General features: G+C 42.6%; 1 protein-coding gene across 11 annotated transcripts in view; it reads left to right on the forward strand.

Annotated features, from left to right (window-relative positions):
- The first annotated feature begins 5,590 nt into the window (after positions 1-5,590).
- Positions 5,591-18,497, forward strand: part of CPSF6 (cleavage and polyadenylation specific factor 6) — a 36,305-nt gene continuing 23,398 nt past the window's right edge. For 3 of the 11 annotated variants that reach the window (XM_075600288.1, XM_075600290.1, XM_075600292.1), the window contains exons 1-5: positions 5,601-5,747; positions 7,842-7,886; positions 8,016-8,225; positions 17,236-17,339; positions 18,124-18,269. In XM_075600288.1, the coding sequence (XP_075456403.1) occupies positions 5,688-5,747; positions 7,842-7,886; positions 8,016-8,225; positions 17,236-17,339; positions 18,124-18,269 (565 nt within the window). In that variant the 5' untranslated portion in view covers positions 5,601-5,687. Of the gene's footprint in view, positions 5,748-7,841; positions 7,887-8,015; positions 8,226-17,235; positions 17,340-18,123; positions 18,270-18,497 lie in introns of all 11 variants that reach the window. The other 8 variants (XM_075600294.1, XM_075600295.1, XM_075600296.1 and 5 more) reach the window with 4 other exon arrangements.

The following is an 18,497-nucleotide window of genomic DNA, read 5'->3' on the forward strand; positions in this document are numbered from 1 at the left end:
GGCCTTCTCTAATTTAGCGTGGTGCGCTTCAATGTCAGCCTCATATTTTTCAATGTCAGCCTCATATTTTTCGCGGGCCTTTTGTGTCAGTGTGACTATCCGTTTAGGCCTTGCGTCTGCCTGCGCCTGTTGCAGTTGCGCAGCGGTCTCTGTATCTGAGTGGTCACTCTCCTGCGTTGTGTCTGGTGGGGATCTGAGTTCTGCCATGCTGTAGGTGTGTGTAGGCCTTTAGCCAGTGCGTGTGGCGTGCGGTCTGTTTACCTGCGTCAGCGATGGATGACTGTCTCAGATAGTGCCGGTAGGTGTCCTGCAGCGGTAAGCGTAGGGGTAGCTGTATTTACAGGTGTCCGGTGGCTCTGACCCGTGTCCTGGCGGGTGTCCGGTGGCGTGGCCCTTGGTGGCGCTAGCCGTGGGAACGTGCGCAGGGTTAGGTTAGATGGTAGCTTCTCACTGTCAGGCTGTGCAGAGGGTGGACTCAAAGACAGAAAAGAGCAATCTATGTTCTGTGTACAGTGCACTGTCTGACTGCAGTGCTTCTGCCTTGTGTGTGAGGCTCCAGGCTCTATGTGCAATGTAAATCTGCTTGCTTGTTTGTAAGACTTTTGCTGTAGAAAGCCTGTGCTCTTTATTAGCAGTGTAAAGCTGCTTGATTGTCTTTGCATGTAGAGCTGTAGCTGTTTGCTGTATAGAGGCTGATGGCTCTGTGTAGCAATGTGGAGATGTATGCTTGAACTGTGGTGGTGAGAGACTGCTGTTTGTCTAGCATAAAGGCTGTAGCAGCTTCTTTGTGTGTTCCCAAAGCACACGGTCCTCTTTCTACTATTCTGAAGCCAGGGTCATGTGGCAAGTGTGAATACCCCCAGATAGCTTAACTCAGCCCCCTTTCCAAATCACGCAAAGTCCTATAATATTTCCTTCACTTTGTTGGAAAAGCAGCAGTAAATACAGGCTCTTGTGGGTGGTGTGTAGTTGTGAGTTTGTAGTTAAGGGCAGGTAGAAAGAGATGGCCTTGCCATGGGAGTGTAACAGAGATGAGTGCTGTACTCACTGTACTTTCCTGGGTGGAAAAGGAAGTGAGGAGCAAGGGTCACACTAGAAGTGAGATGGGACAAACTACTGTCAGCAAAGACAGGGGGGGCAGAATAGCCCATTCTAAGAAGAATCTCAGAGGTTGCTATAGCAATCCACTTATTAAGGCTGTGTAAACAACATGTAACAATAATGTTGCCTTTTCACATGCAGCTAGCTGCTGGGACAGGGAAATGACAGGCAGCTAAATTTAGGGAGACATGAATCCTATGAGCTGCAAAGGGAGGCAGAAAAATATGAAATCCTGTTCCATGACAGATTGGAAGCTGTTAACTATTTTCTAGAAGAAGATCCTACGCTACATTCATTGAATAGAGAGTTTATCCTTGACTCGATTCAGTTCATACTGACACATAATTATTTCCTTTTCCTTTCAGAATTTTTCCTTCAGGTTTGTGGGACCGCAATTGGGATGCGATTTGCCCCAAGTTTCGTTAACCTGTATATGGGAAAATGGGAAATGCAAAAAATCTGGTCTAATAATCCATTTAGTAAAAACATTATACTTTGGCGTCGTTATATTGACGACATTCTATGCGTCTGGGAGGGGGGGGGTGACTAGAGTCAGTCAACGATTTTCTTCTCTATATTAATGACAATGATAAGAACTTAATATTTACTCATGTATCTGATATAAAAGGGGTTGACTTTTTGGATTTAAAACTAACAGCATCTGTGGATGGTACAGTTAACACCAAAACCTTCTTCAAAGAGGTTGATTCAAACAACCTCTTGCTTGCAACGAGCAACCACAAACAGACTTGGATAAAGAATATCCCGGTAAGTCAGTTAATGAGAATTAAAAGGAACTGAAGCAAAGCAGAGGATTTTGAAGTACATGCCGATAAATTATTACAGAGGTTTATTCAGAGAGGTTATCCTATCAGAAAATGAAATGAAAATCTCATGAGGCTGCGTCCATAGAGGGGCAGACCGATCGCTTCTATACAGCGTGCGGGCACGCTGAAGCGGGAGGGGGTGCGCGATAAACGTGAAATCAGTCAAAACTGATTTCTCGCGCGATAGGGCGGTCGAGTGAGCGGTTCGCCCAATGAGGGCAAACCTGCTCCGTCACGTCACTGGCCCGCCCATAGACACGCCCCCGGACGGCGCGCGTACTAAGGCCAGGGAAAGCACCCGCTTTCCCTCAGCCTCCGCGCGCCTCAGCATGGCTGTAATGTTTATGGACACAGCCTTACAGTTAGGGACATGGATAGAAGCTTGATGCTTATACCTAAAATAAAGAAACCAAAGAATGTCCTCAAGAGCAAAGTTAATGTAGCTTTTATTACAAACTTTAATTCTGTAAATAGAAAAATTGAAGATATCATTAAAAATTATTGGTGCATCCTCAGCAATGACCCCATTCTTGGTGATCACATTGGAAATATTCCTAAATTTATTTACAGGAGGGCGCTGAATAAAAAAAAAACTTTTTAGCCGCTGGTAATATACTGTAGGTTGTGACCAAAAATCAATGGCTAATGATTTGTGGCTCACTAAGAAACCTTCAGGACATTTTGCTTGTGGAAGATGTTCAGTCTGTAAATTTTTTCACCCTTAAAAAAAAGACATTTAAATCTATGTCAACAAATGAAACCTTTGATATTAGGGACTTTATTTTCTGTAATTCCACACATATAGTGTATCTTTTGGAATGCCCTTGTGGCTTCCAATATGTGGGCTGCACGAAAAGATATCTCAAAATTTGTGTACAGGAACATATAAGAAATATCAAAATTGGCTTTGAAAAACATAGCCTATCAGGGCATTATATGTTGTATCATAATAAAGATCGCTCTTCTTTAACAATTAAAGGTATCCAGTTTGTGCCACAAAACAGAAGGGGGAGACAGAATTAAAGATCTCTCAGCTAACGAGTCCTTTTGGATTCACAGATTGGACACCTTAACCCCTAAAGGACTTAATGAGGACATAGATGTCTGGTCCCTATACTAATTTGATAGAGGTTCACCTATTTCAATGGACCATTCAGGGATCAATAGTTCTTGTCTTTGACTTCTTTTTATACTTCCCCTCCAGATATGTTAGTTTTCTACACTTTTGAGCTTTGCTCTATAATGTTTTGAGCTTTTTTTCTCATGCCATGTTTTCTTCTGTTTTTTTGGCTTATTCCTATGCTTTGTTCTCATTTATTCATTATTTTATTATGTTCTCTCCCTACCAATTATTGATTTATTCCTATAATTCGTTTTCTATTCCACCATTATGTGTTTATATTTTACACATATTTAACACGTTTCTTTTATTTCAGCATGTTTTCTACGTGTCATTTCTGCGTCGTTTTTTATATTTTAATGTTTTGTGTATAAAATTATTTGTATATTTGTGCAAAATTTGTTGATTCTAAATGGCTGTAATTATGCTAACAGCTGTGTTGTAGCACTCTACTCGGTTCGGCACACCCCCTTTGTCTGCCCAATTCGTGAGAATGAGTGGTTATATACTTCACACGAGCACTTTGCATTTATTACTCCCTGACGGAGTAGTGTTTTAAACTACAAAACGCGTAGGATTTTTATTGACATTACTTGCTGCTCCACTCACTTCTAGTACCACTACAGCCGTACGGCCATATTTACAGGTATGTGATTGTCTCCGTTGCGGGCGCTCCAAGTTTGTGGCCCCTGTACAGTGACGTCACTATCCATTAGCCGTGCACCATCAGTGCTTTAATTTGGGCTGTGAAGTTGAGTATCCCCTTGTTTCCCAGACCGGGACTGTTACCCGTAGCTGTCTCATATATGTGGAAACAAAGAAAAAACAGCGCAAAAAAACATTGTGTAATATATTTAGAAAACTATTTATAAACTGGGGGTGAGTATTGCACGTACATCAGTATAAAAGGTTAATAGCATGACATGTTAGGGACATGTTACCACTCGGCGGGGACAGCAGGACACGAACACAGGTATATTGGACGTCCTCCCTCTAGCTGCTGGTATCCAGGAACAATGTGTACAGCTCCGCGTTGGGGAACCTTCCCGCGTGTTAAAGGAGCTCCAGGCGGTGGTTCAGAAGGGATGATCTCCCAGTTGCTTCCGGGTTAGTCCACGCTTACGTCTGACGTCATCCGGCGGCGTCTCTCAGCCGGTCGCGTCATTAGTGCGTCACTCCTTAGCGATATTTGATCGAGTGGTTGAAATAAGTCCCGAACAAGTCCCACATAGAACAAGTGCACAAATGTATAACCGCAATGGGGGTAAATGTAGAAAATGAAGGAACGCGCCCTCTCATGCTAGTAGTGACGCTGCGGGGTGGAACACGGATGGTAGTGAGGACGATATCGCTGGAAGAGACACTCAACCTTTACCCAGTCTGAGGAGGATTCCTTCTGCCCATTTGTGTGGGGCTACCTACCACAGAGAGGGACACATCCTTTGAAGATTTCCATCGTGAGACCAGATGATGAGTGTCCTAATTGATCCGGTTCCAGCGTTGGTAACACGTCTTGTCACATGATATGCTTTTAAAGATTTGTTTTGATGTACGCAGAATACTTGCCCTTTTTCTGAACAATATTTTGTTACTAAACTTTATCACACTATGAGCGTTGTGAGCTGTTTTTTTTTTTATCTTTAAACTTATGATGTACCTGTTACAGAGCAGGCTCTGTCCCACCAGAGACCAGTGTGCCGTATCAAGTATGTCATGATCTAAATGGGGTAAGCCTAATCGAGACAGGAAACCCCCCAATCACTTCCATTTTTTACACACAGAGAGCGGTCCCAGAAATCTAGTGCCACTCTGGTTCCGTCAGACGTCCGCCACCATAAAGGCTAATAAACCATGGAAAGCCCAACAAAGAGAACCAATGTAGTTATATTTGTTAGACCAATGTTTCTTAACCAGGGTGCTATGTTACCCAGGGGTGCCAGACTAATCTTAAGGGTGCCCCGTGGAAAAACAAATTACAATGTGATTGCAGTGTATGACCCTGAATGCTGCAACGTTTTGCTGCCCCACTGGCAGATATTTTTATTTAATTGAAAATAGTAAAACGCCTACATTTTACAATGACATTTACAAATGTATAGTTACATTTACAAACAGTGATTATGATAACACTGTCATTTTTTTAATGTCAAATGATATTGTAATGAAATACGTATCTTCAGTTTCATTGAAACGTAAATAAACATGACAATTGATCAAATGATAATGAGAAATTAGATAATCTCAACAGGGGTGCCTTGTAAACAAACAAACAAAAGGGCTAGATAATTAAACAGCTGTATGGGTCTTTGTTTCCAAGATAATTGAATGGAAGAAATGTACTGTCCCGAAAATGACATTTAATTAAGGTGAAAATCATTCCTTAAACGTGTAAATAAATGTAAATATGAACCGAATGTCTTTGTCTGTTCACTGGATGGAGTGTAACCAACAATCAACACCAGTCACACACATCTCTACCTCGTACTTTCCCACCTCCCCGGAAGTGACGCGTCATTTACCGCCGTGCATCGTCGTCCCCCCACCAACCCCGTCCTCTGCTCCCTGAGCTCGCGCCACCCCCTGTGACTGGCTCGCGAGCGCTCGAGGTTGGACAGCGCGCGCGCGGGCGGGGGCAGAAGATGGCGGACGGTGTGGATCATATCGACATCTACGCGGACGTGGGAGAAGAGTTTAACCAGGTACGGGGGGGGTCTCCACCTTCCTGCTAGCGGGGGTTAGGAGAGGTGGGAGGAGAAGGGAGGCCTCGGGCTGCCCGGGATGAAGGAGGGTCTCGGGCTGCCCGGGATGAAGGAGGGTCTCGGGCTGTCCGGGATGGAGGCCACCGGATGCCCGGGATGAAGGAGGCCGGGCGCGGGCCTTGTCTCGCGGCTTCCTCCATTGCCCGGGTAAGCGGCCGCTGCACAGAGGTGGAGGACGCGCACGCGAGGCGTCTCCTTGCTCTGGGCTCCGGCCGGGCCTCGTGCTACGGAGGCCGCGAGCCCACTATCTCAGGGCCGCTCCCCCCCTCAGCATTCACTGAGCCGCCTGCCCCGGGGGGAGCTGGGCTGGGGAGGGGAAGGACAGGTGGAAGTGTCTGCGGGGGGAGGGGGGAACAGATGCTTTGGGAGGTGGAGGGGGGAGACATGCTGCTGGGAGGGATTATTGTGTGGACGCAATGTGGTGCTGTTTTTGCCTTTTATATTAATCTCTTCCTGTGAGGAAATGACTTGGAGGCTGAATAACATTTGTATAGTCAAAAGGATCTGCACTTCAATGTGTGTGTGTGTGTGTGTGTGTGTGTGTGTGTGTATGTATGTGTATATATATATATATATATATATATATATATATTATTTTTTCGGGAGGTGAAATATTCATATCAGTCCACTGCTTTTAGTTTTACTATAAATGTTACCACAGAAAAATGGACAGCTGTGACTTGATTATAAAGCTTAGTTTAGTGAAATTGTGAGTTACTTTATTTTTCTGGACTGGTAGTAGGAGTGAGTTAGTGATTTCTTTGAGTTTGCATTGTTTGTCACTGAAAATAGTAAGTTGTAAACAGAAAAGCAACTTACTCTCTGACAGTTTGGTTATGTCGCATGTATATATTATAATGCGCCATCCAGGTACATAGTACTTTACAATGCACGTATGTATGTTTTTATATAGCGCCATTAATGTACATAGCGCTTCACAGCCGTAATATACGTGACAACCATATAAATAACACACAAAGGGAAGAAGTGCTTCAGGCATAAAATATAACACAATAAGAAAAGGAGCTTACAATCTAAATATCTTTGATTCTTAATATACATTTCATTGTTGGCAATACAGTCCCACTGTTCTTATATGGTATGGTCATGCAGCTCTTAAAGGCCGCGCTCATGGTGGGGGCGTCGCTACGTGCGCGCTTGCACGTTCAGGACTCTTCTATGCTACCTTTATTGAAGGTGGCATAGTACTGGCGGCAATGTAGCGCGTCGTTGCTGGTGCAGTTTGGAGAGACAAGTAAATTAGACTTTCCAGGCTGCAGTCGCGTGCCGTTGGCGTCACTTGAGCTGGTTCAGCCAATGAGGGCGAACCAGCTTTGACGTGTTTGCCACACCCTCCGATCGCCTTCCCAGTCTCTTGCAGCCAAGTGCACAGATCACTGTGGCTGCGGGGGTGCTTTCGGTAGCACGCTCCGTCACCATGACTTGTTTTGTTGTTCCAGTAGAAGCGACAAGTTACTTGGTGGAATGTTTAGGTTTCCACCACCAGCAATCTAGTTAAAGCATTGTTGACAAAAATATAGTCGCCATTGCCCGTCAGATAAAGCTACCCTTTAAAAGTTGCAATGTGCCTCAAATGAAGAAAGCATGTGCTACACATTGCTCTATTTAATTGTTCTGTATTGGATGTGATAGCATTGTTTCACGTCCCATGTTTAGTGCTTGTCTTAGGGAATTTAAAATATTGCAGTCTCATAGTAAAAATGTTACTATCCAGCATGTAAATAATGTGTGTGTGCAATTAGTGATGAATTATAAAATCCCATCGTGTCATAGTACAGTATACAGCTTCCAAGTATATGTAAATAAGTGTAATTAACTTTAAAACAATTGAAGAGTAAATGAGACTACTGTTTGTGATTTCTAAATATTTCCTAGGTAGCTTTTTTTTAAACTGGTTTCCAATATTACAAATTGATACACATAAGCCATTGCACCCCAATCCAACTTTAACTGCCATTGACTTGCAATACTCCACATCAGCACGTACTGAATTTCCCCCATTGTGTCTTTTAGGCTGTTTGGACTCGAGCACAACAACTCCTTGCAGTGAACCAAAATGTCAGTGTCGTCATTAGTATATTCATGCCAGTTTTATCTTTGCAAATAAAACCAGCACTGTTTTTGTGCCGATTTAAATGTGTGCATACTTTGAACATATTTGTCATGAACATTCTCCTGTATTATTAGGAGGCTGAATATGGTTCGCACGAGCAATTAGAATTGTATGAAGATGTCATCTCGCCATCTGCAAATAATGGGGATGCTCCTGAGGACCGGGATTACATGGACTCTCTAGCAGCATCTGTTTCAGATGACGGGGGAAAAGGATCCGCTCCTAACGTTGTATATACCTACACTGGGAAAAGAATTGCATTGTACATTGGAAATCTAACGTGGGTAAGGGATGATCTCTCCTGTCAATTCAGAATGGATGCGTAAAACGTTTTTTTCATTGAGTGCTCATGATAGCCATTGTACCATTTAGTTTAAGAGAATGTCCAAACAATCACAACAATGCTATCATCTTTTGCGATTACCTCACCCAGCAGCTCTGGAGTTATACTACATTTAGCTAATTCTTATATAACGCTCCTATAGAGAACAATGTTGATGCAAGCTGAGACAATTTTGAGTGCCTGGCGTGCAACTGATAGTTTATCACTTGTTTAAATATTTTACCTGAACTTTGGCAATTTCTGTGGCAGAACTTTATCTTACCACTGCGCAGTCCTCCTGGAGGAGGTATAATAACAAAAGAAAAGAGGGTGGGCGCACCAGCTTCCCCAAAATTAATCATTTTATTAATCCCGCGAATTTTTATTGCAGTATACAAAAGATCACCCCCTCTCTAAACCACCAGCACCACGCCCCCCTTCCCCTCCCCCCCCCCCCCCCGGCCACCATGTGCCATGGAAGAAATCCAGAACACTGCAGGGTACATTACATTTTTGAGGTTAGACCACGGATCTGGTAGAAAAGTCAGCCATCGTAATCATCCCCATCACGTAAGACCTTTTTCCCCTTGTTTTTTATTTACTCCTATAATGATCTCAATTTCTCCTCAATATGTTCAGTAACGTCAATAGTATTCATTTTTGGTTTACTCTTGTTCAGAGTTCCTAGTTGAGCTTATTCCTCTGGTGTGGGTCTCCAATTCTCTCTCTCCCCTGCTGATTCCGAGTCATCAGATTTATTGAGCAGTCGTGTAACATACAGCCCCACTCACTTACAAAGTCCGTGCTATTCACAAATTGGATTGGACGTTTCTTTATCCGCAGACCTCCTAGGGACACATATTACTGTCTCGTACTCCTTCAGAACACTTATGTTCCAGAATTTCCTCCGCTCCTTGTTCTAAAGCCATTCCAGTTTGTTTATAATTAGGCGTCTCGCCTTCTTTCATGTTCACAGCTGAATCGGCTTAATCACAGTCTGTGAAAAATGGAGAGATTCTTGCGACCCTCCCCATATATAGCTCTTCAGTCCGATTTTCAACCTCCATTTTGGAAAATTGTGTATTAAATCTTCAACACAAAGGCTTATATGGTGTACAAAAAAAAATATTGCTGTCTGTGGCCTCTTTTTTTCCCCAGCCCTTTGTGCCATAAATGGCTACCAGCCACATTTTTACTGACAAGCCAGGGAATAATGTTGGTTGCTATGAAGCATTACTTTGACTGTGTATTGGAAGGGTTTGCACATTTTTACTTGTGCAAAGAACAGGGACATATAAGAGCTTTACATTGTGTACGTGTTGTCATGCATCGGTAAGGCTGCATCCATTCAGCAGAAGACCGTGCAGACAGCGTGTGCATGAGTGACGTCACCCGCGTTAAGCTGGAGCGTTTTGTGGCAAGGGTTGATGCGCCGTGGGGGGGGGGGGGTGTGTCTGTGACGTCACGGAGCTGGTTTGCCCTCATTGGGTGAACCGCACACGTGACCTGCCCGTCGAGCCGAGGAATCAGATTAAACTGATTCCTCGTGCACCGCGCGCCCCCTCCTGCTGTTGTGCGGTCTATGGGCTTAAGGCTTAAGACAATGTGAGCGCTCAGCGTGGTCTTCGCCAGCATGGACTCAGCCTAAGGCAATCGTGCTCCGGTGAAGACTGCACTTTATGTAAGGACATTAAAATGATTTTCAGGGGGGGGGGGGGGGGGCACGCGCGTGACGGCACGCCGATGTACGTGAGCTAGAGGAGCTCCGTGCAATCCGCCAACAAAATAGTTGATCGCGTCCCTGAATAGCGCCGAGAGACCTAGCACGGGCTGGGGAAACCCCCGGTGATGACTAGGAAGACTCCAGAGCCGGGGACATCCGATCTCTCCCGCTACAGCCACAGGCAGCGGAGGGAAGAAAGACAAAAGATGGTGCTGCCAAGGTGAGCGCACGGCCCCAACAACAGTTAAGGCAACTAAGGAAGTTGAGAGACAGACTGCAGGGACTGAAGGGGACCCTTCTGACAGAAAGGCCTCCCTTAGAAATTCAGTTTATAGGGCCACAGCAGGGGAACTCAGTGGGGAGAGCTGCCTGTGACAGTGAGCAGAGTAAGGAGGCACAGTAATTACCAAACGACCTCCAGAACATGTTGAGAGATATGCAAGCAGGTTTTCAGTCAACGCTTTTAGAAATGCAAGTGGGCTTTCAGTTAACGCTGGATAGAGCAGTAAAGGAATTTAAAACAGAAGTTTCTTTATTGGCAAAAAGAACTATGGAGCTTGAAAATAAAATGGACATATCTTTGCACAGTCTGGTAAATACTGACGACTAGGTCGTGCGTCTCAGTGAAGAGATAAGTTATGAGGGATGGTATAGACGACCTAGAGAACAGGGAGCGAAGACAGTGTACAAATTCGCCATGTCCCTGAGTCGGTCTCCACAGAAGTCCTCCAGCCATACCTCAAGAGACCATTCATGTCAATTAATCCCCAGTTACATGACGGTGAACTCCTGATGGATAGAGTTCATAAAGCCCTAGGACCGAGATTCGAAGACCCAAAAAGTAGAGACGTAGTCATAAGACTCCACCAATATGCGACCAAAAAAAGAATTATAAAAGGCTGCAGAAACAGCGGTTCAATTGAATTTGAAAACGGCTCCATCCAGATTTTTCAAGATCTCTCCAGAATGACAATTGAGTAGGAGAGGGCTACGCTCGGTGACGGCAGTGCTTCAGGAAAAGGGTATCCGTTACCGGTGGGGCTTTCCGTTCCGCTTGGTGGTAAACCATAGAGGCAGACAGGTCTCCATCCTTTATCCCGAGGAATTGGCCGGCTTTTCTATCGGCGCTGGATCTGACTCCCAGCGAAGGTTCAGCACTGAAGACCATGAGAAGATAACATGGAAGACGATCGATCTGCTGAGGGTGCGGTTGCCCAGAGATTAAAGATACAAGACTAGAGGTGATCTTGAGGGTCCCTCGGCGAGTCTGTAGCCATCGTCCTGGCTGGCGGCTCGGCAACCAACGGCATCTCGGGGAAAGAATCCCGGATGCGCAGCTACATTTGTTTGTTCTTTTCTTCTCACTCTCTTTCCAGTCTCCCTCTATATTTTACCCAATTTATTACAGGGACTGTTTAATACACGGTTTGTAATTGGCTGTCTGCATCTCTGAGGCCGGTTTGCTAAAGCTGATCGGACGAAACCGGCAATAACACGGAGCGAGAATCCCGGCGAGTGATGAGGGGGTCTTGGCCCAAAGAGAGGAGCTGTTTTATTTTAATTTAGTCTTTCTCCTTGATTGGGGCTAAATGTCCATTGTGTCTATACCCAATGAGAAACCAAGAGCAACTTACTATTCAAAAAATTTAATACTAACAGATACTGAACATTTAAGAGTGTGAATCCGGGGTTTTATATTTTTATATCCTTATATTTCTAGCCGTGTAGTCTATACCTATAAGTATATATCAACACAAAAAGTTTTATATGTTTATTTGTCTCACCGATGTCAGGAATTGATGTTTTTGTTAAAATTAGTTTTTTTTTAATACTCAAAGTGGTGGTTAAGTAGGGGAAGGTAGAGCGGCTAGAGTCGGAGTGTGCAGGATTGGTGGAAGCTCTGCATGCCTGACGTCAGGTCACCCCTAGTAGGGCCATATGCCTGCTAGGCCACGTAGGGTCTGGCTGCAAATTTGGGATGAGTGGCTGGTTTCACTCATCTTATTTTATAGTTTAATTTTTGTTTTGTTTTTTTTGTCCCCTACAGCCATTAAAGTTTTCCGACAATAACTTTCACATCTGAGAGAGAGATGATATTGGAAATGACTAGTCAAACACCATTGAAGTTGGTATCCCTGGAATATCAAAGGCCGTAATTGTAAACGTAGACTGGCTCTAAAAGAATTTAGAAATTGAAAGTGGGTATTGTCTGTCTACAAGAGACACATTTCGATTCCCAAGAACCCCCAAATACTTCTAGCAGAACATATCCTATTGTATTTTATGCGATTCTGATTAAAAAAAGGTGTCCCGTTCCAGACACTGGAGGTCAAGAGAGACCAGGGAGGGAGGTCACTGGTGGTACATGGTCTTCTCTCAGGCCAACATATTACATTAGTGAATAAATACGCGCCTAACGAGGGACAAATTGATTTTTTTTAAGGGAAACATTGGGGTCAATGGGAGATAATCAAGAACAGTTATATATTGTGGGAGATGATTTTAATATGGTCCCGGATATGGACAAATCCACACAACCAGGGCATTCAGACTCCGCAATGACTTACAGTATAGCAAAGAAATTTAGATTGCTAATCAAAGAATTTGGGCTGTTGGATGCCTGGCGTTGCTCACATAAAGGGCAGAGAGATTATTCCTACTACCCGCCCCTACATGATTCGTATTCTAGAATCGATAATATTTTTGTGTATCCAAATATTCTGGCATTATTGGTCCACTCGGATACTTGGTCAGACCACGCCCCAATGGCCATTCTGTTTGATCCACCGTTCGCCAAGATTCAGTCATTCCATTGGAGGATAAATGACTTTACAGAGATTAGTGCACAAATTGGAGACTCGCGTAAAAAAAAAAATTTGGTCTAACAATGGGTCTGTGGAATCAACAGCTATTCTGTGGGAGGCATATAAGGCCACTATTAGAGGACAGCTTATTTCAATAGCATCGTACAGAAAGAGAATAAACATGGGAAAACAAAAATATTTAATGGGAAAAAATGAAAGTTAGCTCACATTAAATAAAACCCCGTTGGGATAAGTATATAAAATTCTGAATCAGGCAAGGGAAGAACTTAAGGCTGGGGCCATGGTGCCGCGAGCGCACAGACTGCCTTAAGGCAGTGTTCGCTTCCATGTGGCGTGCAGGCGCGGCTGCGCCGAAGCAGGAGGGGGCACGCGCGGTGCGCAAGAAATCCGTTAAACGGATTTCTCAGCGCGACAGATGGGTCACGTGATAGGTTCGCCCAATGAGGGCGAACCAGCTCAGTGATGCCCCTAGGAATGCCCCCCACGGCCCATCCACCATGGCCAGGTAAAGCACCCGCTTTCCCACAGCCTCTGCACGCCTCAGCACGGGCTAAGGCGCCATGGCCCCAGCCTAAGATCTACAATTGGAAGATGTAGAGAAGGCTCTTAAGTGGACTAGACAGATGTACTATTACAAGGGAGATGAGGCAGATCGCCTACTAGCAAATAAAATTAGAGGAATCAAGGCGAGGGCCTCGGTCCCCGCTAATAGATTAAAGGGCGGGGGAGTGACCTACAACACTTCAAGGATCATAGAAGATTTTGCTAAATTTTATACGTATCTTTACGATCTAGACAATTCAACCCCGTATGCGAAAGTCCCGGGTTTGAATCAGATTGAGGACTATTTGAGAGATTGTGCCCTCCCGAAATTGACGGAGGAAGATCTTAAGATTTTAAACGCAAAAAAAACTCCCAATAGAACTGCGAAAAGCGGTTGGTTCTTTGAAACCATCGAAAGCACTGGGCCCAGATGGTTTCTCAAATCTCTACTATAAAAATGTTATAGGAATCCAAGGACCCTGTCTGTTGGATCTATCTAATGATTTTCTCAGCGGAAAACAAATTCCTCCACAGATGACGAAGGCCAATACAGTGGTGGTCCATAAAGAGGGAAAGGATCCTCTGTTGTGGTAGCTACAGGCCAATCTCACTGCTTAGCACAGCTAAAATTTCCCAATACATTTTCAAATCTAAGGCTGAATCTAATACTCCCAAGATTAATTCACTATGACCAGGTAGGATTTATGAGCGAGCGCTAGGCTTCAGACAATACAAGGAGAATTATTAATGTTATTGATCAAATACATAAATCCAAACTGAAGGCTATGCTACTGAGTCTAGACGCGGAGAACGCATTTGATAGGATAAGGTGGGACTTTCTAGATAAGATATTAGAGGTATTTGGCCACTCTGAAGATCCCACGAGGGCAGGGTAATCTAATAACAATTAAAAATGGGAGTCGGCAGGGGTGCCCCCATTTCCCTCCTTTTCGCTTTGACAATCGAGCCTCTAGCGGCCACCATCAGAGCGCCTCCAAATATACAAGGAATCAAAATAAAAGATGAGTGCTATAAAATATCGTTGTTCGCAGATGTTGTTCTTACTTTATCTAACCCATTGATATCTCTACCGAACTTGCAGACTACCCTTCGGGAATTTGGTGAGCTCTCCGGGTATAAAGTAAATGTGGGAAAATCAGAAGCTACTAATTTGACGCTTACGGAAAAGGTTGTGGTGCTTAAACGACATTTTGATTATAAATGGAAAAAGACCGATTTGACATATCTAGGAATTTTTCACACCAGAGAATATAAATTACTATATAAATATAATTACCCTGATTTATTCTCCAAAATGTAAAAAAAAAAATCTACAGGTCTGGAATTCTCATTTTATATCCTGGATAGGGCGCATAACCGCATTTAAAATGAATATTCTCCCTAGACTTTTGTACTGTTTTCAGACATTACCGGTGGTAGCTGTCCTGCACTCAAATATAAAAGAAATTCAGAATCGAATTATGCAGTTTATCTGGAAACACAAACAACCGAGGATAGCTAGGTCAATTATGTTGGACGCCAAGGAAGGAGGTGGTATGGCAGTTCCAAATATTCTAAAATATTATATAGCCTCCCATATGAAGCAAATGGTTTACTGGCATTCCCTGAGAGGAGTCTATGTCTGGGTGAACCTGGAGAGCTCGCTAAACAACCCGATTTGACTGTCTTCTTTGGGGTCTAGTTCTTGGAAGGGCACCGGGAGACAGTCTGAACCGACCGTAATTGGATTTACTTTGATAATTTGGCAGATGGCAAAAAAGAAATATAAGGTTGTATCAACCCCTTCTAGACTCGCACCCTTGCTCGGTAATCCGGGGTTTCCCCCAGGTTTTCAGGTCCAGGGTTTTTAAATTTGGAGAGAGGAATTCTAGAGGCCGATTTAATAGAAAAGGACAAATTAATGTATTTTGAGGAACTGATGAGAAAGTATGGTCTACCTCAAATTGTTGTTTAGGTATATGCAGGTTCGACATTGTGTCAGAGCCTCCTAGATATTCACGATTTGATGATATATGTAAAACAAAAAAATACCAAAGAGGTTTGATGTCTTTGTACATGGGGCTAGCTCTTAAAAAGATACCCCAAACCATAAATATATGGACCAGTGGGCTCTGGACTTCCAGACCGAAATAACAAGGGAGGACTGGGAAGATTTCTGGTACAATGCAGGTAAACCCTCTATATGTATGGTAACAAAAGAGAATATATATAAAATTGTTACGCTGGTACTATACCGTCAAAAGACTAAAGCAGATGTTCCCGGGGACCGCGGATAGATGCGGGAGGGGTTGTGGACAATTAGATTTGGTACATTATATGGTGATTTTGCCCAGTAATGCAGGTGTATTGGAGGACAGTTTTGAAACTAATAAAAGATGTGACTATCAAAATCCTGTTAGACCCAACTCTGATTATCCTAGCTAAACCTATGGAAGAAGGGAATCATTATACACAAAGATTGATTTTACATATTCTCACAGCAGCTAGATGCGCTGTAGCTGTGGCGTGGAAAAAGCCACTCCCGTCCTCCAGAAGAGAGGTTATTAGAAGTCAACGATGTTCAATTAATGGAGAAACACCTAATTTCTGAACTACACCACTAGGAAGTATGAGAGGGCCTGGGATACTGGATAGGGGTGCACTCCCAGAGGGAGAGAGGATATGGGAGTGTTTGATGAAAAATATGGTGTTTACAAAGGTTTTATGATATGTAATGTGACAATTGTTTGTACGAAATTTGATATGAAATGGTTGTCTCTCCCCCCCCCCCCCCTTTTTATTTTTGTATCCTTCCCCTCCCCATTTGTGTGAAAAAGAATACAAATCTAAGTTAAGGGGGTCAAGACACCAAGAGACCCATGGTTTCTACTATTAGGCAAGCCATTAGAGGGTGTGAATGAAACTGACTCAAAATTAATAGGACATATTATTAGTGCAGTCAGATGTCTAGTTGCCAGGTGCTGGAGGCAGACAAATCCGCCCACATACAGAAAAGTTAGTGAACAAATATCCAATGTTATGATGATGGAGAATCTAACAAGCTATCTAGAGGACTCCATGATTACATTCCGGAGAGTTTGGGATCCCTTTCTATAACAGGGCTACATGTGTAAGGGCGGAAAGATATAGCAGACTTTTGGGTCCCTTCCCCAAATGGAGTGTTAGAAGTGTTATTAATATATTTATGCATCATATTCTTATGTTGTATTGAAGATGAGATGTTTATAATATGTGGTGACCTCCCCCCCCCCACTTTCTTACTCCAATCCCTTCCCCTGGTTTATATGTTATATTTCCTGTTATTAAAATGAATCCATCTATTATAATGTGCTAGCTCCAAACAGTATTATTAATCTGTGTTAAGAGCTAACTATAGATGAAAATGTATCTATCTGTTAAAATGGATATTTCTCCGTTTTCTGATCTAAACCTTAAAAATGGAAATTGGTTTATTGGACTCAATCTCTGTATAATTTAGTCATGTGCATATGACTCCACTGTCTGTATCTGTTCTTTTTGCATTCTATGACTCCAATAAAGTAAAAAAAGATTGAAAGAAAAAAAATAGATGTTTCTGTGAAAATACAAATAGAGATTTAAAAAACAAAAAAAATAATTCAGCATTTTCTCCCAAGAACTTTAGTCATGAAGCAACCTGAAAATGAGGTGAAACAACAAAATCTTAAGCGTATCGTTTTACATACAGTTTTCTTAATATGTTTGTTTTTTGCTTTGAAATGTATGGCTCATTTTAGTGCAATTGCTAATAAAGGTTATCTATTAAAGATATTTATATGTAGTTCTGGTCTCCTGCAAGTTGTATTTCTGAAATGCTTATGCCTAGATTTTCTATTTTGTAGTGGACAACAGATGAAGACTTGACAGATTCTGTTCATTCTCTAGGAGTTAGTGATATTTTGGAAATAAAGTTTTTTGAAAACCGGGCTAATGGCCAGTCAAAGGGGTAAGTAAAAATACGTTTCCCCATGCCTCATACCTGTAGCATTTAATAGTTCTCTGCTAATGAATAACTTGGCAACTTCCCTGGCTAGGGGGAGAGTTTTATCCTCTGTGGTATTTCTGTATGTGTAATTGGGTTGTTTGAATGTGTGAACCCTTGATCCATTAGTACCCCCTCAAGAACTGAGTGTGGTAAATGTTTAAGGGCGAAACAATCATGCTTTATTTTGAAATTGTAGTTATTAAATGAAGTAGTTTTTTTTTATTTTCATAGAACGTTTAAGCACATGGCAGTGAAAGGTATTTTCTGAGAACACATTTTAATGTGTGTTGTGTAACTAACTGTATTGTGCAAGTAGGCATTTTAAAACAATTTTTGAAAATCTTTATTTTCATCTTGTAATTTGTTTAATTGTAAGTTTGAAAACATTGCAAAAGGCCTGTCATTTGTCTAAGCACAGCGGTCAGGGTCAAGTTTTAGCTTGCATTGGTTTCTACCATGAATATATGGCATCGGAAGTAGAAATTCTGTACTTGAAACTGATCTGTTATATATATAAAGCAGTCCTTTTGCCTATTGCTTAGATTGATTTCCCCCAGTGACCACCACCTTTTTTAGTACTGCGATGAGAAGTAATGAGATTTATGTATCTGTGCAAGAAAATACATTCACTTTTTTTTTTTATTATTTTTTTATTTTTATTTTTAATTTTTTTACACTCTGGTAGCAATGCTTAATTCACAGCTTTGTGTGTGTGTTTATTTCATTCCACCCTTTTTGTTTTAAGGTTTGCACTAATATGTGTTGGCTCTGAATCGTCATCCAAGAAGCTCCTGGATCTATTGCCTAAAAGAGAGTTGCACGGCCAGAATCCAGTTGTAACACCGTGCAACAAGCTGTTCCTCAGTCAGTTTGAAATGCAGTCGAGGAAAAGTAAGTATCATATAAGTATATCATTCTATAAATGTGCTGTAGGTTTATACCACCTATATTAAATTATACTGTGCACGCTTTTTGTAACCACACACGTTTCTTTGTACTAGGGTTATAGACCTAAACGCAGAAAGAGAAAAAATAGCGTTCTGATTTGGCACAGAGGGGAAGTACTATTGGCTCACCATTAAAATAATTTTAAAGAGAAAACAAATGGTTGGGTAAAGA

The sequence above is a fragment of the Ascaphus truei genome, chromosome 5 (assembly GCF_040206685.1).
Source record: "Ascaphus truei isolate aAscTru1 chromosome 5, aAscTru1.hap1, whole genome shotgun sequence".
Lineage (NCBI taxonomy): Eukaryota > Metazoa > Chordata > Amphibia > Anura > Ascaphidae > Ascaphus > Ascaphus truei.